The sequence below is a fragment of the Zea mays genome, chromosome 2 (assembly GCF_902167145.1).
Source record: "Zea mays cultivar B73 chromosome 2, Zm-B73-REFERENCE-NAM-5.0, whole genome shotgun sequence".
Taxonomy (NCBI): domain Eukaryota; kingdom Viridiplantae; phylum Streptophyta; class Magnoliopsida; order Poales; family Poaceae; genus Zea; species Zea mays.
The window spans coordinates 50030820-50053652 of NC_050097.1; the positions used below are offsets into that span (position 1 = coordinate 50030820).

General features: G+C 48.6%; 3 protein-coding genes across 4 annotated transcripts; all 3 read left to right on the top strand.

Moving 5' to 3' along the window:
• The first annotated feature begins 1835 nt into the window (after nt 1-1835).
• LOC100283576 (translocon Tic40) lies at nt 1836-22042 on the top strand. 2 transcript variants are annotated; one of them, NM_001369714.1, is made up of 14 exons: nt 2010-2312; nt 2725-2839; nt 2927-2984; nt 3074-3091; nt 4143-4401; nt 4628-4746; nt 4833-4896; nt 5031-5109; nt 20048-20088; nt 20179-20224; nt 20691-20788; nt 21224-21327; nt 21411-21458; nt 21561-22042. In NM_001369714.1, the coding sequence occupies exons 1-14, from the start codon at nt 2114-2116 to the stop codon at nt 21612-21614; spliced, it is 1302 nt and encodes a 433-aa protein (NP_001356643.1). In that variant the 5' UTR covers nt 2010-2113; the 3' UTR covers nt 21615-22042. The 2 variants fall into 2 exon arrangements, with proteins under 2 accessions (XP_008668043.1, NP_001356643.1); XM_008669821.3 differs by lacking the exons at nt 20048-20088; nt 20179-20224; nt 20691-20788; ... (1 more) ...; nt 21411-21458; nt 21561-22042 and adding an exon at nt 11207-11742 and having other exon boundaries at nt 1836-2312.
• LOC103646426 (homeobox protein cut-like 1) lies at nt 8990-9981 on the top strand. Its single transcript, XM_035965268.1, has one exon. It carries the CDS (start codon nt 9105-9107, stop codon nt 9882-9884), a length of 780 nt encoding a protein of 259 aa, XP_035821161.1. The 5' UTR covers nt 8990-9104; the 3' UTR covers nt 9885-9981.
• On the top strand, nt 11455-11916 carry LOC111590901 (agrin-like). Its single transcript, XM_023301802.2, has one exon. The coding sequence runs from the start codon at nt 11455-11457 to the stop codon at nt 11914-11916; it is 462 nt and encodes a 153-aa protein (XP_023157570.1).
• Nucleotides 22043-22833: the final 791 nt, after the last annotated feature.

Sequence of the window (22833 nt, forward strand, 5' to 3'; positions counted from 1 at the left end):
TTTGCATCAGAATGTATACTAAATAAGAATATATAAATAAATCTTCAAATATTCTATAACAAATATGGTCTAAATGAGTAGCAATTGTGAAGTAAGAGATAGAAAAGTTTACCGATCAGCCATAATTTCATATTTTATTTAATGAGATTATGTAATGATTTCATCTGTTAGCTTCCATGCACCTTGAAAAACAATTTTTTTGTTACTGTGGATGATGTATATCTATTCTATGACTTACTTCAGGACACTTCAATAATATCCTATAAAACGTATAATTTTCTCTACTCTTTTAAAGCACATGTTCCATATGCATGCATCGTGCATCACGTGTAAAACACGCAAGTTTGTTCCTCCACTTTTTGCCTATCAATGGATCGTTATACCTGGACTACGAGAAACCACCCAAACCTAACACGACAAGAACCCACACACAGCTCAACACTCTCACGTAGTACCACCTTGTTAGGTGAAGAGGACACCAATTGAGCGAGCTATATAAAAAAGTGATTGAGTTTTTTTTCAACTCATACCTTACTCGTCCTAAAGAGACCGAGATAAAGTGTAATATTGGCTCTTATCAGATTAATATCTGATATATGGACTATATCTTCACCTTGATATTAAATTTATTTTTTATAAGTATCGAATATAATTATAAGTCGTCGCAAGGCATAACCATTGTATTAGTATATTTTAATTAATAGGATCATGTAATGATCATATGATAGTTTCCTTGATATTTTGTTTTCTTGTGGATGATGCATATCTATGATATGATTGGAGATAGTCTAAAATAATCTCTTCAGGTGACATCTTTATTCGTAATTTGTGTAGCATATTGGTGTTTTGACACGACATTTGATTGGACTCAAATTGTCTCCGACCATGTTCTCTCTATTTCTCGTTGATATTCATCTTTTACATACATATTTATAAGATTATCTACTTTATATCTTATTTTTCTCTAACAACGTTCTTTATATCTCGTCTTATATACGTTAAATAGATGTATTAGAGATATATTTTGCTATGTATTTTTATATGTATATATTTTTATCTATATATATTAGTTTTTTGAATATATTATTTAAAATATGAAAATATATATAGTGAAGAGAAATTCTATATCGAGCAAAGTTTAGAAAATAAGTCGCTCGAGTGAGTCTTACTTGCCACCGACCTAGCCACCTAGGGGCGGAAACGGATGGAAACAAGTGGGAAAACCCCTCTCTCGTTTCTATTTCCTCATCTTATCACAAAAGAGATCGAATTCGGAATATTCGACGGTGGAAATGAGAGTGGGACAAGCAGGTTTACGAAAATGAATGAGAACAAAAATATTCAATGAACACTCGTAATTAATATACAAACACGTATGATATAATGTAATAACATGAAACAAATAGGAATAGAGAGACAACATTTATTGTTGTTTGCTTGCTAGTGGTTGTTTGAGCATTTAGACCACTTATCGTTGAGGAGAGGTAATGACTTGAATAGTCTCTTATGCTATAAAACAAAAGGCTTTAACTATTACATTAATACATATTAGGCTAATATCGGATTTCTCAAATACCGCATAAATATATGTTTAACTTGGCTAAAAATGGAATCCCACAAAAAAAAAATGGACGGGATAGACGTCTCCTGTTCCTGTCCCACAAATACGAAAACGGATAAGTTAAATATAAAAATTATTTCCGTAAATACGAAAATGGACAAGTTAAATATAAAAAATGATTCGGATTAGGATGAGATTTTAGACCTGTGTCTCGCCGAGCTCCAGGCAATCACGCGGATTGATAATGTTTCACCAACACAGTAAAAACATCAGCTGGGCCCCACCTGCACAGTCCACAGGCCACAGCGAGGGCCGAGCGCCCGCCCGAGTCCCGAGAGGGCTTTGGTTTCGTCGTCAATCGTCATCCATTCCCAACCCAAACACTCTCCGTCCGTCCCTCCTCTCCTGTTCCCTCCCCGAGTCGATATCTCACCGTCGTGCGAGTAAAACAAAGCCTCGCCGCCACGGCGCCACGCGAGCAAAGACCTAGCGCGAGCAAGCAAGGGAGGCAGAGACCTTAGTGCGTCGCGCAACGCGGCTCGGCCCGACGGCATGGAGAGCCTCGTCCTCGCCTCCTCCTGCTCCCCGTCCCCACGGCTGCCGCTACTCTCCCCCTCCGCCCGCTTCCGCCGGCTGCCCGGCTCCATGCCACAGGCGCCGGCGTCCACCAGCGGTGCCACGCGGAAAGGTCTCAGGAGGCACATGCTCTTCGTCGCCGCCGCCACCGCGACTCCTTCCGGATCCAGGAACGGTGAGGGGACCGGTCTCCCTCTTCTGATGCCTTTTCCCTTATTGATTGCGCACTGCTGAGTTTAGTGCGAGCGAGGCGCGCTATTGACTAGCCATTGCCTCTGAATTGCTATCATTGTTCCGTTTTGTTCATCTATGTATGCTGACCCAATTCTTGCCTGCTATTTATCTTGTAGAACTGAGTGTGTAGCTTGATTATTTGTGGGACTGGGTGTGTAGCTTGAGGTTGCATCCTGAGTCTGATTTTTCATAATTCGTATCTGACAGAATTACTACTAGTAGTTAAGAACCGAGCAGGGAACGGTTAGCTTACCCGAGTAGAGTTGAGAATATTTTGTCAAAGTAGGTTATTCCTATTTTTATTCGTTAGTATTTTATTGTGACATAAGTAAATAAAATGCTTATTGCCACAGTTTTCAAGGAATTGAGAGCAAAAGGCTTTGCAAGCATGTCATCTTCGACTGCCAATGAGAATATGTCTACTGAAACTGGCACCCTGCCTCCCATGCCTCCCCCATCATCATACATGTGAGTTCTCCCTCTTGTTTCTCTGTCTGCTGTCATTAAGTTTACCTTTGAATGGATGAATGCTAACTTAGCATATAATCTCTGCAGTGGTTCGCCTGTTTTCTGGATTGGAGTTGGTGTAGCATTGTCTGTGGCGTTTACCACGGTGTGAATCCCATTGCCTATAATGATATGCCATGCTTTTATGTATATCTTTCACTTGTAACTTAAATACTTGGTGGTTTGATGTATCAGGTTTCTTCCATGCTAAAGGTGAGCTCACAGCTATCCTCTGTTTTTTATGTTGTCAAACGGTATGTATCCTTGTAAAGCGCATGGTCACTCCTAATAGCAGGAGGTCTTTGTGTTAGCCTTTCTGTGCTATGCTTCTTTAGTCTTCCATTATCTCTATACTTTATCAGTCCATTTCTGAGGGTTTTGCTGCTGATCTATTTAAATTATGAGCAGTGTTTTCTTCTTAATTTATGCACACACATTTTTTGTTTCTTAATTAATTATTTGAATACTATTGATGGTCATTAGAATATAGTTATAGTACGATAAATATGATTTTATGAAAGATCGAAGGTACATTTCAAGACATATTTACACATATGATTTTTATGTTTCATAACTAAATATTTCGAGAACTGTTGACAGTCAAAATTTAAAAAAAACGTCTGGATTCTTGAGCTGATGGCACTTTTGCGCTGCTTGAAAGCAACAGCAACGTGCTGGGTACCACCATATAGACAAGTGGAAAAGACATTTGTGTACTCTCAAAAGAGCTATAGGACAGAGTCACATTTTCATGCAGCTCTTTCACTAGACTTAGTTTGACCCGATTTTGCCCAAAGTGTCATTTATGACCCAAGGGACTATTATTTTAGTAATTTGTAGCATACTCCAGTATGTAGTCCTGTGAGATGGGTGTTTGTAGTTTCAAAAGCTAAGTTTCTGCATCTCGTATATCTTTAACTTCCATACTACCACTATTACCACAACTCCTACCAAAATTGTAAGCTGTACACCCCACTTCATATGTCACTAGGTTTGGCCCTCGTACCCATTTGTTGTTGCCTTTTACAGTTTGCGTTGCATCTTTGAAGGCCTGGTGCAGTGGTGAGAGCTGTCTCACTGAGTCACCAGGTCGCGGATTCGAAGCAGCCTCTTCGCATTTGCGGGGGGAAGGCTTGCCTCGATTTACCCATTTCCCAGACCCTACTCATGTGGGAGCCTCCAACACTAGGTTTGCTCCCTTTGAATTTGGTTCTGTGATCTATTTGCTTACCCCTTCTTTCACTTGTTGCTAAATCTGTTGCAGAAATATGCCATGGAACAAGCATTTAAGTCAATGATGACCCAAGCACCACCAAACTCATTTGGCTCCAACTCGCCTTTCCCATTTGGCATGCCACCACAGGCATCTCCTACTGCACCAAGCAGTTTTTCGTACTTGGAACCAAGGAAAGGTACCTCCCCACAGGTGTCAACTGTTGATGTCTCAGCTACCGAAGTGGATGCCGCTGGAACATCGAAAGAGGTGGATGTGACTGAGACACCAAAACCTTCTAAGAATTTTGGTATGGCATTTAGTCTTGTAGATTTTCTTTAATTATCCTTGAATGGAAGGTTGAGACATTCAGTTTGCAGTGGCATGCTCAATTGTAAGTTACCATTGTTGTGCATTTATACTAATAAATGAAAACGAACTAATTGGTGATGCGGCTTTTCTTAATGTTGATATTCATTTGCTTTTGCTTCATATATCTGCTGCTCATTCTGGCAACCATAATTAAATGTATGCAGCATTTGTTGATGTTTCTCCCGAAGATTTGCAGCAAAAGGACCTCCAATCTTCACTGGAGATGGTAGATGTAAAACATGATAGTACAGAAAGTGAAAGTAAGGAGGATACTGAGGAAAAGGTAAGTTATGTTACAAAGCTAGGTAGTAAGCTTCCTGAAAAATCCACTGTATTAATTTAATACTCTAATTTCTATAATTCTCAAAGGCTCCCAGAAATGGAGCGACTTTTAAGCTGAATGAAGATGCTGCTCGTGGGCCAACTGAATCCAGTAAGCAATTGAACATACACATTGCGGATCTCTATTTGTGTCTCAGTATCTTCTTATAAAATGATTTGGTAGTGTACCTTTTATCTAGTTTTCATGGTTGATCTGAATTGATTCCTCAACTGATTCTGCTATAGGTCAATCAGGACCTATGCTATCTGTTGAGACAATTGAGAAGATGATGGAAGATCCAGCTGTGCAGAAGATGGTTTATCCGTAAGTGCCACCTAACTTGCTGTCTTTACAGTTATTTTATTGAAAACAGAAGCACTTCTGCTTCCCAAGAATTAGTTTTAGTTTATTATTAATTGTAATAGTTTGGTGAATATTGTTGATTGTCAGTTAATTACTCTGAATGCCAACTATCCATGCCTTGCCACTTTTGGTATATGCACAAAATGAGTATGCTTGATTGCTTGGGCAATAAGAGAAATGCTCTGTATTAGAAAGCACCTAAGACATTAGTTTGGCTCAACCATACTCCCTCTGCCCCTTTCTAACTACCATTCTCACTTCCAGATAAGTCAAACATGTATGTATGTATTATGGGCCTAGAGCCCAGCCCATTAAGGCCATGTTCGTTTGATCCCAAAACCATAGGGATTGAGGGGGATTGGAAGGGATTGGAGAGGATTTTGACTTGTAGGGGATTTGATCCCCCTCAATCCCTATAGATCAGCACAAAACGAACAGGGCCTAAGGGTAACATATATGTAACTAGGTGGATGCCCGTGCGTTGCCACGGGAGTTAAAATTTAGTATAAAACATAGATACAGAAATACAAACATCACTATGATATGTTAAATCCATGTGGTAAGACTGTTCCAAATTATAAATGTTTTAGTATTTCTAACGAATCAGTATTGAAGCACACATTGACGACGTCGTCCGTGGCGCCCATGACGCCGTAGTGACACAGCACGTGGCGCCCATGACGCCGTAGTGACACAGCATGTCGCAGAGGCGCGTGCCGCACTGCATGGACGTGGAGATGGCACTGAGGCCAGTTCAAGCCCACTTTCTGGCACACCCTGTTATGCTCCTTGTGTTGGTTGGCCACGCATACCAGCGTCACGGGGAGTTCCAAGGCCTCGAACTCCGTCACCAGCTGCTCCATGGTCAGCTTGGCGGGGCATCTCACGAGAGTCACGAGCCCCACCACCATGTATGTCGGTTAAGTATGTCGGTAAGCCGATATTCTTAACATAAGAACGTTGATCTATTAGAGTAAGAACGTCGGTTTCTAGCCGACATTTTTCTAGTAGTGGTAGTGGTGCGGTGCCGGGGTGATGAAGTCGTGCGCCATCAGCCACGACACCAAAGGCTCTAAGTTGAAGGGGTGCTTGCCCGTGAGCCGGACAAGCGCCGGGTGGCGCCGCACCCACGCGTCAGATGTGGCCTCGCCACGCGAGTCGCAGACGGCTGGCTCCACCTCGAGGCACAGGAGGTACGATGATCGCCAGTCCGGCGGGAATGTTGTATTTTTCCATGGAATCAAAATCGGGGCGGGTGCGACGCTTGCCTCCTGGGCCACCGGAGCAGAACATGTTGAAGCTCTTGGGAGGCACAATGGTCGACCACGAGTGGGGGGGCAGGTGTCGCTCAACAGAGGTCGCCATTGTCGGCACGAGCTACGAGAACGGTTTTTAATTGTGATGTCCAGAGGTCGAGGTTAATCGGAAGCTCGAGGAATATAATCATGCATGCCCTCAGAAAGAAAACACAGAATAAAAAAGAAAACACAATAAATTAGGCAAGGGAAACCGTCTGTCACGATTTTCTGATACAATCAGGTGATATATTAATAGATATTACACGACATTATATATGAAGCAAGTATTAACACATCATTATATCAATAGGTCGGGAAAGTATATTACACGACAATTATAAGGGAAACACAATAAATCAGGCAAGTATATTACACGACATTGCATAGAATACAATCAGGAGCAAATTCAGATACTATGCTGATCCAAACTGCTGTATTCGGTAGATTATGTTTGCAAATCTACGATTCTAGGGACAACTCACGTAAACAAAACTTAAGATTTCAAAAAAAGAAGCCAGGTTAGGTAAGACTACCGCAAGACTGTTACTGCAAGCAAGCTGGCATAAAGCTGCATTCGAGATCACGTTTTTATTCATCTTGGTCAGCTCGCCTTCATGCTGATTTTTGTATTTGCCAAAAAAGTGTTGGGCTGTAATATAGTTGAAAAAGAATCCCCAAGTGTCTCTAATGATTCCTGCGAAAAGTCCTCTCGGCAATTCTTTGCTGTAAGTGCTTCCAGAATCTGCAAGTCAATGAACATGGGTTAAAAATAAGAACTATGTTCGTGTAATGCCACATCAATCCGAAAGTGACTATTGCATTAGGTATGAACATATGGGAATGATCAAACTACTTCCAACGAAAAGAACAATCGACAAATGCATGTGTAATCTATTGACTGTTTGATGGAATGCAAAATTTCTACAGAACTCTAGATTTCACCAGAAATAATTACATTTTGACAACGGGGAGTTCTACACACTTTCCTGCTTAGACTTGTCAGATCTCTATCACAACAGCTACAAAACGATCAGAAGCCTAAGCATGTAAGGAGAGAACATGAGTGATGATCATGTACATCATGATGGGCGAACAAATCAGGAGCAACTACACCACTGCTGGGAAGTAGCGACGAACATTAATTACATTACAAAATAGTATAGTAATAACTAAAAACAACCCTACGTATTTACCAGTCTCCATATCCTACATTCTTACCTTAATTACTCTGGACGAGCATGCGCCAGTTTACTGGCTTAACACTGGCGGTACTTCATCACTAATTTTTAGTCCCTTTATTTTATTTCATTTTAGTTACTAAATTTCTAAATAGTTAAACTAAAATAGAGTTTTATTTTCCATATTTAATATTTTAGGGACTAAAATATAATAAAATTGATGGACAAAAAAATTAGTCCCTATAAACCAAACACCCCCTTAAATAATTTACATAGTTTTAGCTCTCTCAGATACTGCTGAGCCCCTCCTCTCTAGATGTTTCAGGGCCCCTTTGGCAGGGCTCTGGCTTCTCCAAAAACGACTTTGGCTCTGGCTCACGAGGTGAAGCCACTTCTTTAGATGAGCCAAAGCCATTCTGAAAAATTATTTGGCAAAACGGCTTATAGGTTGTTTTTCAGAAAGACCCTTGTATAGTTTATCTCTCCTGTACGTGGCTAGGGATTGAGGGCAGGACCAAAAAAAATAATTTGGACTGGTGGGAGGGCTATTGTGCAAAAATGACGTGAGCTGAAGCCGGGTGAGCCACTTTTTTTGGCTCATGCCCTCTAGTTCATTTTGGAAAAGCACTTCACTGGTGAAGCCATTTGAAAAAGAGGTGTTTGACATAACTTTTGCATGAGTCAGAGCCGAAGCTGAAAAATAAGCCCTACCAAAGGGGCCCTCAATATCACCTTCGTTTGCATCGGCCCTGCACATGAGGGAGCCAAAACCAAAAAAATTGACCATGGCAGAAGCCTGCCGCCCCTGCTCTCCTAGCTCCCGATATGCCCAAAGTTGACACCACTCTGTCGTCTAATGTGCTCTGTCTAATGGGATATAAAGCCATGCATGCTCTGCAAGATGTTTCCATGCATATAGATGAATTTCACAAACTATTAGCAATGCTCACAAGGAAGGATTTTTCCAACGGTTATTTGCATATATAATTTACCTGTTTTTTCTATTATTAAAATGGAAAAAGAATAGCCAAAGTGCCATCCAGGCAGGTGTGATTGTGCGCCTGCTTTATGCATTCAACACAGTTAGTCAGTGTGCATATAACTTTCTGCTGGGGTATTTGCAAATAACATGTAAACATATAGGTTACATGAAAAATACCAGCCAACAACATATTTAACCTTGTTTTTAATTTTTGCTAACCAAATTATATAGCCTTATTTTCACAGGAAGAAACATGGGTAATAAACTACACTTTGGAACCACATGCAAGACTGTACCAACAAGAACTTAAAGTGAATATATTTGTGGTCACTAATCTTATAAGATAGGCGTGATTGCTTAGAATATTAACACTGACATGAACATCAACCCAAACACCGTGCAAGCATGTGGAGGGTGTAGAACGAGATAGTAAGAAGGAAGACACCATTTTCCACAGAGAGACAAAGCACGGGGACGACAGTTACAGACGGATCCACGATGTCAGGGGAGAGGGAAATTGGAGAGTTGGAAGCAGTGGGACCGCTGTACCTCGGGTGCCATCGCGGAAGGCCTTGGAGACATGCTTGGGTGTCCAGCACAGGCCCTCATGGCGGTCGTCCTCGTCAAGCCCCAACACCAGCCGCCCGATGGCCAGTGGCGTCCTGTCGCAGCTGTACCACCAGGGCGTGGAGGTCGACGCGCTGGTGCGGGTCGAGGTGCGTGCGTTGCGTCACAGTAAAACCTTTGTTCGTCGACGGACACGGTGTCTCTGATCCTTTTTTTCCCACACCGTACGCTGCAGACGGACAGGATGCGCGCGGCGCTCCAGGAGGCTCGGCGGCGGCACGCGCGGGGTGTGGTCGCGGCCGTGGGCCGCGCGGCGGAGGCTCGGCTCCGCGCCGCGGAGGCAGAGCTGGAGCGCGCCTGCCGCCGCGGCGCGGATCTGGAGGAGCGGCTCCGGCAGCTGGCCGGGGAGGGCCAGGCGTGGCTGGGCGTCGCCAGGAGCCACGAGGTCGTCGCCGCTGGCCTCCGCGCCACGCTCGACAAGGTGCTCCAGCAGCCCGCCGTCGCCGCCGCCGGCGGAGGAGAATGCGGCGTGGCGGAGGACGCGCAGTCCTGCTGCTTCGTGGCATCCCCGTCGGGGCTCGTCGCCGGCGACGCGGTGTCGACGGGTTCGTCGCCGTCGTGCAAGGCCTGCGGCATCGTTTTGCTCATCATCATCGCATGCGGAAGCGACGGCCGCGAGGTGGGCCTGCTCGAGCGCTCCCATGGCGGTAGATGCACCCATCTCAGAAACGAGATTAGATCTCGATTGATCCCTTGGCGACTTCGCGAGCCAGTCAGCAGCTTGGGGAGGAGAGAGAGAGTGCGTACAGGAGAGATGGGGGAGAGGAGATGGAGCGAAGCCCGGGTTCTGGTCGATGCCGCTAGACTCGAGATCGACAAGGACGAGAACGGCGGGCGAGATGGTAGGTGCGTATGGGTATCGCGCGGTGTCGGCGGTGTCTCAAGCATAAATTTGATGTCGGTTTTCAGTTTTCTACTTACCCGAAGTCCCCAGGTGCTCGTACCCTACCTCCTGCGTGCCCTCCCTGTCTGCTTCGCTGCCGCGCGGCCGCGCTGCACGCGTTGCTTGCGTCGTCGCGGCCCCTGGTCGTGGCGCTTGGAACGGCATTCGCAGACGACGCCGAGGTTGTTACGAGGATGAGGGGTTGTGGATCCCCGGCATCACGGACGTGCGCAGCGTGGGGGGAGCAGGGGCGGGGAGGGGGCTAGGGGATGGGGGGTTGCAGATCCCCGGCATCACGGACGCGCGCAGCGTGGGGGAGCAGGGGCGGGGGCTGGACGGCAGCTATTGCGCAGGGGTTTGCGGCGTGCTGCCGTGCGGTGCGGGAGGCCGTTGCTGAACGGGAGCGGGGGCAGTCTACAAATGGCTATTAATAGCTGTAGAGATTAGGGCATATCATGGTCTTGCTGTAAAGTAAGGTATCACACATAGGTGTATGTTAGAGTAATCGCTCTCTTAGGACAGATTTAGTGATCAGAGATCCATGGAGAGGAATCCTCTTGCTATTTAAAATTGAATAACAAGAGAATTCTTTTTCCATGGATCCTCCCGTGGAGTGGAGGCAATCTTGATATTTACGTTAGGATAAAAAACACCCCAAAATTTCTCTGCCTGAAATTCACGTTATATCTTTTGTTATAAAATAAAAGTACGTGGTTTTAGCTTCTAAAGTCAAACTTTTTTAAAAAAATCGATCAAGTTTATAGAAAAAAACATGTGTATCTACAATATCAAATTAATATGATTAAACCCAACTTCACTTGAAATAGTACACATATTTGGTATTATGTTACTTAGAACAAAAGCACATGATGAAAAGGTAGAAAACAGTGAAAGAACAATCAGAATAATTTAATAAATGGGTTGTTGAAAGCATGTTTTTTCCCAAAAATAAATTAGTTAGTTGCTTTGAAGAGCTTCTTGAAGACAAAATACAAAGAAACAAAGAACGAGAGAAATCCTACAAATTCTCTTAACGTTGTTTTTAAATCTATTGCTAATATAGAGTATTTTGACGGATCACTCGTTGCAGGTCACAACTCACAAGGCAAAAAGGAACAAGAGCAGGCGGCCAACCCAATGCCAACGCGGTCCAGCCAAGTCCAACCCACCCCACCACACCCACCACGTCGTCGACGCCGACGCGTCGCCAACGGAAACTTCTCAAAGCGCCGACGGGGTTCCACGGCCCGTAATTTCAACCGTCCCCACCGCCGCGGGCTCCTCCTGACGGACCCCGAAGGTCGCCTTGACTCCCGCCCCTCGCCGGCGACGCCCGGCATGCCGTCCTCCCGCCTCGTCCACCTCATCCTCCTCGCGACGCTCTCGCTCCTCCTCGCGCAAACCCTAGCCTCCTCTGCCCCCGTGCCCGCCGCCGGGTCGGCGTCGGCGGAGTCCGGCGACCCCTGCGCGACCACCGTAGCTGACGGGGAAGCTGACGTTCCGCTGTGCCCCGTGTGGTGCTTCCGCCCAGACCCGGTCTGCGGCGCCGACGGGGTCACGTACTGGTGCGGCTGCCCCGAGGCGACCTGCGCGGGCGCCCGCGTGGCGCGACGCGGCTACTGCGAGGTCGGCTCGGGGATGGGGGGTTGCAGATCCCCGGCATCACGGACGCGCGCAGCGTGGGGGAGCAGGGGCGGGGGCTGGACGACAGCTATTGCGCAGGGGTTTGCGGCGTGCTGCCGTGCGGTGCGGGAGGCCGTTGCTGGACGGGAGCGGGGGCAGTCTACAAATGGCTCTTAATAGTTGTAGAGATTCTATTGTAGCCCATGGATGTTAGGATTTTCATTCCTCCAACATGGTATTGAACCAAAGGTCTTCTTCCCTTCTCGTCCCCTAGCTGCCGGTGGTGGACAAGGTCCCATGGTTCGCGTTCCTCTCCTTTCCTCTGACTGCTCTCCTCTCCTCTTCTTCACTGGCCGCTGTTGGGCGATAGTGGCCACAAGCCCACGACCCCTCATCGCCCTGTGACCCTATCGCTGCCCCCTCCACCATAGTTGTTATCGCTGGAGCATGCCCCTAGGCAGCCCGCTCCCCCTCCACCTCCCGTCCAGGGCTCACCTGCCTCTGCTCCTGCGGGTGGTGGCCTAGCTGCCGTTGGCCCAGCCGCCCTTGGCCTGGCCGTCGTTGGTCTAGCTGCCCTTGGCCTAGGCATGGTTGGCATGGGCACAGGCCTCGCTACCGCTGGCATGGTTATTGTTGACGTGGGCCCGAGCGTGGCTCCCATCGTCCCCAGCATCTTGTTCTTGCCCTCACTGTCCTTCGTGCCTCCGTCGGCTGCTCTTCCACATTCTGACGTTGCGGCTGCCAACTGCACCCTGGTTGTGGCCTCATGGCTGCTAAGGCCACTGTGGCCGTTGCCTGCAAGCGGCAACGGGTCGTAATCCTCGCTTAGGAGCATGAATGCACCACGACGGATGCTCTCACCCGGCAACTTGTTGAGGGTGAGTGCCATCTCACTGGTTCTTCCTGCCTTAACCTTCTCCTAGAGCCCTCGGTGGTTGACCCCCCTTCGGCGTATGAGGTCGTCGTCATCGCTAACCTCCACACCCAGGCGATGGGTGTTCAGAACATTCGCTCTCTGGCCCCCATCTTTCTCAACCTGGCTTCCTCCACCTACGTTCGCTAGTGCGACCTTGTCCTCCTCACGCTGTAGCGCTACACCCTAGATAACCACATCCTCACCGTCCCTCACTATCCCTTCTTGGCGGCGAATGGATAGTGTGGTTCTCTCCTAGATCATTAGGACGACCACTGTTAAAATGTAGGATGTCGTTCGCTAGGCCTAGGTTGCCATTGAGGAGCAGTTCCTCAGCAACCGTGAGGCTCGTGCTCTCCACCTTGACACCGCCTTTCGGACCTTCGTCTAGAGGGACCTCTCTGTCACTGAGTACTGCTGCCAGATGAAGGACATGTCGGCCTCCTCTTGGGACCTTGGGGAGCCTGTCTCCGATCGCACGCCCGTCCTCAACCTTCTCTAGGGCCTCAACGAGCGCCACGATCACCTCCAGACTTGGATCACTCGCTTGGTCCCATTCCCTTCCTTCCACAAGGTCCGTAACGACCTCATCCTCGAGGAGCTCGCCAAGGGGGCGCCTCCTCGCTCCGCCACCGCCAATGCTCTCTACAGTTCCGAGGCCCAGGCCTAACACATGACTTCCTTCATTCTTGCCTCAGAAATATTAATATTTATGGTACATTATTAGTATCATTAGATAGATTGTTGCATCTATTTTTACAATAAATTTATTTGTTGATACAAGTACTGCTAATATTTTCTACAAACCTTGTCAAACATAAGAAAGTTTGACCAACACGGATACCATTAAAAACTCGGCCGGGGAGGGAAAGGCTGCCCTCCCAGTATTATATTAAGAAGAGACCGAAACATGGTCCCGGCCGAGAAAATCCCCGAACCCTAGCCCCCATCACTAGCGGGCCGTCACCGCCCACTCTGCAACGGCCCAGCCGGAGGGTGGCGCGCAGGACGTGCAGGATGTCAGCGCTTCTGCATGATGAGGATAATTAAGTGACCAATCTTAGAAAAAATAATACCTTTGCTTTACTAGACCAATATCTTACTCCTGAATTTTGCTAGTTCGTGAAACATGATGACCACTTTCTTTCTATATTCTGTGTAAAGTTAGTTCTGCTTTGGAGGAACTCCATGGTTTAACATAAATAGAATGGACCAGAAATTTCTCAGTGTACCTGCTCTTTGCCTGTCAGGTGTTAGGGATGGAAGAACCATAGAGCAAGGTTTCCCAAGTAATGAGTAGTAAAATGGGATTATGTAATATTCCTTAGGGTTGTTGAGGTCAACCATTTTCACTATTTTCTTAAACGGTTGTTTAGCCCATTTACGCACCGTTAAATGCTCCATGGTGGTACTCCGTTTCCATTTAATCAGTTGTTTAGCCTGTTTAAAGTTACAACATCAACATCAACATAGCCTTTTAGTCCCAAGCAAGTTAGGGTAGGCTAAGCTTGTTTAAAGTTAAACAACCATTTTGCCTGTTTAAATGGCAGCATAGCCTTTAGGATAACATTTTACACTTATGTAATAAATTGTTACCATTTTTTTCCTTTAGGATGACATTTTTAACAACCATTTTGCTCGTTTAAAATATGATATCGTTTGCGAGAGGGCATGCAACTGAATTGGTTAGGTGGTCTGAGTAGCACTCCTCAGATTTTGAGTCCAATTGCCCATGGGAGCGAATTTCAGAATGGAGTTAAAAAACCTCTTGTCCCATATCAAAGTATAGGTCTATGGCATGACCTTGGTCATGGTCATTCTCACATGGGCTACGGTCTGTTGCGTACGAGTGGGGTAGAATTTCAATGTTTTTTCTTGACCAGTGTTAAAAAGTCTTCTCTATTTATGATGCTCGGGACTGTCTTACCCCCCTGCGGGTCAATTAAAAATGATACCGTTTACCATTTAGGATAACCCTAACTATTGTACACTTCGGCAATAAATTGTTCTTTATATGTTAAATTGGTATTTGAAAGTGATGTAGTAGATTTGTCTCAAAATCTAGTTTCAATACATTACAAATATCCTGTGTTGAGTGTTTGTTTGTGTGGGCTGTGTTTGCCTCTTTTGTAGTGTTCTGTTCTTCTCTCTTTAATGAAATGATACACAACTCTCCTGTGTGTTCGAAAAAAACTCGACCTGCGAGGGGTAACACAACCCCCGAGTATTGTATTAAGAAGAAGATCTTCTCACACAGGTCGAGAAAACCCCCGAACCCCTGCCCCACCCATACACATCGACATCAAAGCCCATGTGAGAACAACCACGACCGAGGCCGAACCTTAGACCCATGCTTTGGCGTGGGACAGACGAGGGAATTTTTTTAACCACAGCCTAAAATTCGTTCTCACGGGGAGTTGAACCCATGACCTGCAGAGTGCAGAGTGCTACTCAGACCACCTAACCAACTCAGCTAGAGGTCCTTTCGCCTCTTGTGTGTTCGAGAAAAAAATACATTACAAATATCCTGTGATAAAAAAGTAAGTTGAAGTTTTGTTTTGAGACCATCTTGATTTCCAAAATGTAACTTTTAATTGAGGGATTTGTATCTGTCATGTGGGGCCGCACCGACACGCGGGCCCGCGATGCCAGGAGGGCTGAGGCTAGGGCGTTTAAGGTAGGCGCCAACAGCAGCCCACCTAAGGAAGGTTCATCCAAAGAGGAAAGTAGCAGCAGCTCAACCAAGGAAGGTCCGTCCAAGGAAAGTGGCTAGATTAGTGGCCAAATTGATAGGCCTTAATTGTAGGGGAGTTGGTTTCCAAATAAGTCATTTCCTAAATTAGAAGTTACCTAGTCGGTCGGGCCAGTGGCCTATTTATATGGAACCCATGAGACAATGAGGGATAAGAAACATATCACTTAATCTCCTATCTACCTCTACTATCTAAGCCTACGGCGGAGGAATACCTCGCCGGAGAAGACGGACGGCGGATACGAGTTACGTAGCCGCGGTCCAGCTGCTCGAGGGCCTAACGCCCTTGACAACCTGGTATCACGATCCCGGCGATCCTCTTCCCAGCCCACCACTACACCCGCCGCCACCACTTCACCACCCACAGCTGCAGCACCAACCTCACCGACGTCCTCGGTGGCGTCCTGCGTTCCAGCCATGGGCGATTCCAACGACTTCAAGGCCTTGGCCGAGGCTCTCAAGTCACTGCAGGCGTCCGTCGCGGCCAACGCCCAGGCCATCGCCAGCCTCACAGCCGACCACACGTCCGCCTCAGGCCACAAGATCGACTATGGAGAGCACCATGGGGACCGGCCACCGAGGTTCCAAAAGCTGGATTTTCCCCGGTACGATGGTAAACCCGATCCTCTCATCTTCATCAACCGCTGCGAATGCTACTTCTATCAGCAGCGCATCATGGAGGAGGAGAAGGTCTGGATGGCTTCCTACAACTTGGAGCACGAGGCGCAGATGTGGTATATCCAGGTCCAGACGGACGAGGGTACTTCGTGGCGCCGGTTCAAGGAGTTGCTACTTTCGTCGCGCTCATCGACACGGGCTCGACACACAGCTTCATCGGGGAAGCGGCTGCGCGACGCTCAGGGCTAACCATCGAGCCGCGGCCTCGACTCACGGCAACGGTGGCCAATGGGGAGCGCGTGGCCTGCCCGGGCGTTCTTCGCCAAGCTTCGGTGGACGTGGGCGGCATCGTATTCGGCGTCGATCTCTTCGTAATGCCCTTAGCCGGGTACGACGTCGTCCTCGGAACGCACTGGATGGCCACACTCGGGCCCATTGTATGGGACTTCACCGCCCGAACCATGGCATTCCAGTGGGAGGGGCGAGACGTCTGCTGGCACGGCGTGGCACCTCCATCCGCACCGACTCTACTAGCCGCCGCAGCCGACGACACCCTCATCGACGGCCTGCTACACGCCTTCGCCGATGTATTCACCTAGCTGATCGGACTACCTCCAGCATGGGGCCGCGAGCACCACATAGTCCTCAAGCCGGGTTCCTCCCCAGTGGCGGTGCGACCGTACAGGTACCCTGCGGCGCACAAGGACGAACTGGAGCGGCAGTGCGCCACCATGATCGACCAGGGCATCGTCCGCCGCAGTGACTCAGCGTTCTCTTCTCCGGTCATCCTCGTCAAGAAGCCGGACGGGTCGTGGCGCTTCTGCGTCGACTACGGCGTGTTGAACGCGCTCACTGTCAAAGACGCGTTTCCAATTCCGGTCGTCGACGAGCTCCTCGACGAGCTCCATGGCGCACGCCTCTTCACCAAGCTGGACCTGCGGTCGGGGTATCACCAAGTGCGGATGCGGCAGGAGGACGTCCATAAAACAGCGTTCCGCACCCACGACGACCTCTACGAGTTCCTGGTGATGCCGTTCGGGCTGTGCAACGCCCCAGCCACATTCCAGGCTTTGATGAATGACGTTCTATGAGCCTACCTCCGCTGGTTTGTGCTTGTCTTCTTTGACGACATCTTGTTATACAGCACATCATGGGCGGACCACCTCCGGCACCTCCGAGTCGTCCTCCACACCCTGCGCCAGCACCGACTCTTTGTCAAGAGGTCCAAGTGCTCCTTTGGTGTCGACGCCATCGCCTACCTCGGCCACGTCATTTCAGCAGCTGGCGTCGCTATGGACCTCGCGAAGGTCCAAGCCATCCACGACTGGCCCCAACCTCGTTCAGCGCGAGCCGTGCGTGGCTTCCTTGGTTTGGCAGGCTACTATCGCAAGTTCGTCCACAACTACGGCACCATTGCAGCACCCCTCACCACACTCCTGAAGAAAGAGGGGTTCGGGTGGTCCGACGAGGCAACCGCCGCTTTTAGTGCCCTCAAAAGGGCAGTGACGACAGCACCGGTGTTGACATTACCAGACTTCACCAAGCCCTTCGTCGTGGAGTGCGACGCGTCCACCTATGGCTTCGGGGCGGTGCTCATACAGGAGGCTCATCCGATCGCCTTCTTCAGCCAACCGGTGGCGCCCTGCCATCGCTCCCTAGCGGCCTATGAGCGCGAACTCATCAGGCTTGTGCTTGCCGTACGGCATTGGAGGCCGTACCTGTGGGGGCGACGCTTCGTCGTCAAGACAGACCACTACAGCCTCAAGTACCTCCTCGATCAGCGCCTGGCGACCATTCCGCAGCATCATTGGGTGGGAAAGCTCCTCGGGTTCGACTTCTCTGTTGAGTACAAGTCAGGAGCAACGAACACGGTGGCCGACGCGCTCTCGCGCCGCGACAACGACGAGGACGGCACATGGACTCTCCAGGCAATCTCGGCTCCCCGCTTCGACTTCATCAGCCGCCTCCGACACGCCCAGGCTACTGAGCCCGCTCTGGCTGCCATCCACGACGAAATCAGGGCAGACACACGCACTGATCCATGGGCGGTGGCCGACGACATGGTTCTCTACGACAGGCGCTTGTACATCCCACCGGCCTCGCCACTTCTGCAGGAGATTGTGGCAGCTGTCCATAATGATGGACATGAGGGCGTCCAGCGCACACTACACCGCCTCCGTCGTGACTTCCATTTTCCAAACATGCGGCGTGTGGTGCAGGACTTCGTACGGGCATGTCCCACTTGTCAGCGGTACAAGTCGGAGCATCTTCATCCGGCAGGTCTCCTCATGCCCCTACCAATTCCCACCGTCGTTTGGGCAGACATCGGCCTCGACTTCATTGAAGCACTGCCCCGTGTCAACGGGAAGTCGGTGATCCTCTCCGTCGTCGACCGCTTCAGCAAATATTGCCACTTCATCGCCCTCGGCCATCCATACACCGCCGAGTCGGTGGCGCAGGCCTTCTTCGCCGACATTGTACGCCTCCATGGCGTGCCGCAATCCGTGGTGTCCGACCGCGATCCGGTGTTCACCTCGACGTTCTGGCGTGAGCTCATGCGGCTCATGGGCACTAAGCTACACATGTCATCCGCCTTCCACCCACAGTCAGACGGCCAGACGGAGGCGGCCAACCGCGTCATCATTATGTACCTCCGCTGTTTCACAGGCGACCATCCTTGACAATGGCTTCGCTGGCTGCCGTGGGCCGAATACGTGTACAACACAGCATACCAGTCCTCGCTCCGGGAGACGCCTTTCCGGGTGGTATATGGTCGTGACCCGCCCTCAATCCGCTCTTATGAGCCTGGTGAAACAAGGGTGGATGCGGTCGCACGCAACATGAACGCGAGGCATTCCTCGCCGATGTGCGCTATCGCCTCGAGCAGGCACAGGAGGTGCAGAAACGACACTACGACAAGCAACACCGGCCAGTGACATATGCAGTCGGCGACTGGGCGCTCCTTCGACTTCGCCAGCGAGCTTCGTCCTCACTGCCACAACAGACATCGGGCAAACTGAAGCCCCGCTTCCTAGGGCCATACCGTGTCATCGAGCTCATCAACAACGTCGCCGTTCGCCTGGAGCTACCACCACAGGCCCGCATTCATGACGTCTTCCACGTGGGCACCCTGAAGAAGTTTGTAGGGGCACCTCCATCCGCCCCACCGCCCCTACCCGACATCCATCATGGGGCGATTGTTCCAGAGCCAGCTCGGGTGGAACGCGCTCGCCTGGCACGAGGTGTTCAACAGGTGCTGGTCCAGTGGCGGGGCGAACCAGAAACTTCGGCGACCTGGGAGGACCTTGACAAGTTTCACGCCACCTACCTAGATTTTCAGCTCGAGGACGAGCTGGTCCTCGAGGGGGGGAGAGATGTCATGTGGGGCCGCACCTACACGCGGGCCCGCGATGCCAGGAGGGCTGAGGCTAGGGCGTTTAAGGTAGGCGCCAACAGCAGCCCACCTAAGGAAGGTTCATCCAAAGAGGAAAGTAGCAGCAGCTCAACCAAGGAAGGTCCGTCCAAGGAAAGTGGGTAGATTAGTGGCCAAATTGATAGGCCTTAATTGTAGGGGAGTTGGTTTCCAAATAAGTCATTTCCTAAATTAGAAGTTACCTAGTCGGTCGGGCCAGTGGCCTATTTATATGGAACCCATGAGGCAATGAGGGATAAGAAACATATCACTTAATCTCCTATCTACCTCTACTCTCTAAGCCTACGGCGGAGGAATACCTCGCCGGAGAAGACGGACGGCGGATACGAGTTACGTAGCCGCGGTCCAGCTGCTCGAGGGCCTAACGCCCTTGACAGTATCTTATCAGTGCTCCAATCCTTCCCTTATAAGTGTTTGGAATGTGGTGGTAATGTCTCCTGTGATAAGGCCTCCCATGTAATGGACAGCCTGCAAAGTTAGTTTTAGTAATTCTAAAGTTACTAATTCTTGTGAAGGAATATTAAGAAACAGGAAATCTCCTTTTGTTTCAAGTAAACTGAAAAGGTGTTGCTGATTTCTTCCCATGTTGCAGCTACTTGCCTGAAGAGATGAGGAACCCAGATTCGTTCAAGTGTATGCCCCACTTGTTTAGATAATTAATTCCGCATATCCAGAGTTTATTTTCCATTTTAAATACTGATTTGTGTTAATATTATTTTTCAGGGATGCTGCAGAATCCAATGTACCGGCAACAACTACAGGATATGCTGTAAGTAATACATCTATTTGAGCCCTGTCAAGGCATCGGTTTTATGTTTTGATTTCTCACCTTTTTATTTTAACTTTATGTTTTAACTTGGACATTTCAATGTTTTATTTAACTTATCATTTTAGAATTAAGCTGAAGTGCTGAACCATGGCATTAGCAGTTGATTATTGACCAAACCTATCATTAGTATTATTAGTATGTACCATATAAATCTTGAATAATGATGCCATGGATGGTAGAAGCATTTAGGATGATGTCAGGTAAGAACTTACACCCAGACTCATGATCTCATGGACCAACTGATTATCAACCTGTCATGGCAACTGGACACTGTATGCAGTCGAGCTAACAAGTACCGATACCTGAATGTTTACCACTAACTTATTAGCAGAAATCGTCATCTTTATTGTAGTGCAAAAATCTTCCCTGATTTTTCTTTTTTACTTTTGCTGCTACTTATTGACAGAAAGAACATGGGTGGATCTCCTGATCAATGGGATAACCGTATGCTTGATCACCTGAAGAACTTTGACCTTAGCAGTCCAGAAGTGCGGCAGCAGTTTGGTGAGTGAATTGTGGATGCTTTCTACATTACTTGGGTTTTTTTTGGAACACATGAATTTTGCAAAATTCCATGTGCTATGGTAGTCTATTTGTTCCTACCTGCGATTTGTTGGTATCATAATTGTTATCACTCTTTGCTTCAAGTATGTTCCTCTGATGTGAGGCTGCCACAAGCTAACATACTGGTGTTCTTAGAATAGCCTTGTTACTTTCTTATGCGAAAACCTAGCATTCATTAGTCGGCACATGCTTCTAGTGTTTGCAAGGCAAGGGTAACAATGAAGTTATTAGTTAAGAACTTGTGCTTCCGTGGTATCATTTTTTTTATTGTTTATGAAAAAACTGTTTAGTGCAATTTTTTTTCCACTGATTATCCACCAAAGCAGTTTTACTTTGATGATATATGAACTCCTAATTGTTTGGTTGCTTGTACAGCGCAAGTTGGCATGACTCCCGAGGAAGTGGTATCGAAAATAATGGCAAACCCAGATGTAGCTGTCGCATTCCAGAACCCAAAAATACAGACAGCCATCATGGACGTAAGACCCTGTAGAAACTCATCCCACCTACTATACTGCTTTAGTCATTTGAGTCTTCCTGACATGGTGCCATCTTGACGCAGTGCTCGCAGAACCCTCTTAACATTGTAAAGTACCAAAACGACAAGGAGGTATTTCTAGACCATCTTGCTGTGTCAATTAGTCTAAATGGACATAGATGGGGAGTGCCGCCACCCTGCCTAGCTTTCTAACACGACTGTCTCTGCCTTTAGGTCATGGATGTTTTCATGAAGATATCACAGATCTTTCCCCAAATCAACGGCTAGCTGGTCTTCACTGCGGGATTGCAGTCTTGATTTTTTTTGTCGGCCTATCATCCCCTGTGTCTGGAGGGCCTGCTGCGGTAACCATCTTTGAAGGAAAAGGGAACACCTGTTGCTGTTGGGCCGTGACGCTCTGGATACACCCTCCCTGTGTCGAGCTTTTTGAGTTTCATATGTAGTAGTACATCGTGTGATGTAGCGGCCTTGGTCTAGCTATGAGTATGATTGACCCACCCTCTTCCCGCTTCATAAAGTCAGGCTAGTGAGCGTAGCAGGGGCAAATATTTGTTATTTACATTGCATGGGCAGCCAGCCGGTCTGCGCTCTGACGTTGCATGGTTTATCTCGTAGGATGTGAAAGGCGCAGCAGACAGACATGGTTCGTATCAGATCAATTTTGATATATACTAATTGCTATTGTTAGTGTGTAATACGTCAGTGACACAATGGCAATGCAAGTAATCTGTTTCGAGACTTGCTGACCATGTTTGACCAGGGTTGCGATGCAACGTATTCCGTCAACATGAGCGCTGCGTACAGTCGTCAGGCGACCCACCATATGCTGATGCACCAGGTCCTCCTCTTCCACCAAACCAACAGTTGCGCCACGCGGTTGCAGCTACCACCTTGCCATGACGCTGCCAAAGCAGCTCGCTACCACCCGTGCGTATGTGCGTGCGATGCAAACAGAGAACGACGCGCCGGCGATGTCAACCTGTTCCCCGGCGTGGATGCGTCAGCGCTGTTCACATCGACGACCACGAGGCGCTGAAACTTCGGCGTCAGACAGAGTAGCCGCGTGTGCCGCCGATCCTGTCCAGATTCCAGAGTCTGGAATCCCACACAGCGAGCGAGCGGGTGACTGGGTGAGGATCCGATCGACCCTCTTTTTTTTTGACCTGGCCTAGCCCAAGCCCAGCCGCACACGGCCTCGCCTTCGCTTCTCGGAAGAAAACGAAACCCGCGTCGCCGAGTAGCACGAGATCATGAATTCAGGATTGAGGAAGGATGCCTCCCGCCCCGCGGCGACCCAGCCGGCTCTGACAGTTGGCACGCAGCGTCACCAGTGGCGCTGGCGCGTGAGCACTGAGCAACGACGACCGCAGTTCCATGGGACCGGACTTCGGGGAGGGTGGTCCAAGTCTAACACGGGCACCGCACCACCAGTCCTGCCCTGCAATGGCGGTCGAGGTGGGTTCAAGGATGGCAGCGAAACAACAGG

Coding starts and splice junctions, on each gene's coding strand:
- LOC100283576 (NM_001369714.1), top strand. CDS start 2,114: ATGGAGAGCCTCGTCCTCGCCTCCTCCTGCTCCCCGTCCCCACGGCTG. Junction 2,840..2,926: donor CCTCCCCCATCATCATACAT/GTGAGTTCTCCC, acceptor TAATCTCTGCAG/TGGTTCGCCTGTTTTCTGGA. Junction 21,328..21,410: donor TACAGACAGCCATCATGGAC/GTAAGACCCTGT, acceptor ATCTTGACGCAG/TGCTCGCAGAACCCTCTTAA.
- LOC103646426 (XM_035965268.1), top strand. CDS start 9,105: ATGTCAGGGGAGAGGGAAATTGGAGAGTTGGAAGCAGTGGGACCGCTG.
- LOC111590901 (XM_023301802.2), top strand. CDS start 11,455: ATGCCGTCCTCCCGCCTCGTCCACCTCATCCTCCTCGCGACGCTCTCG.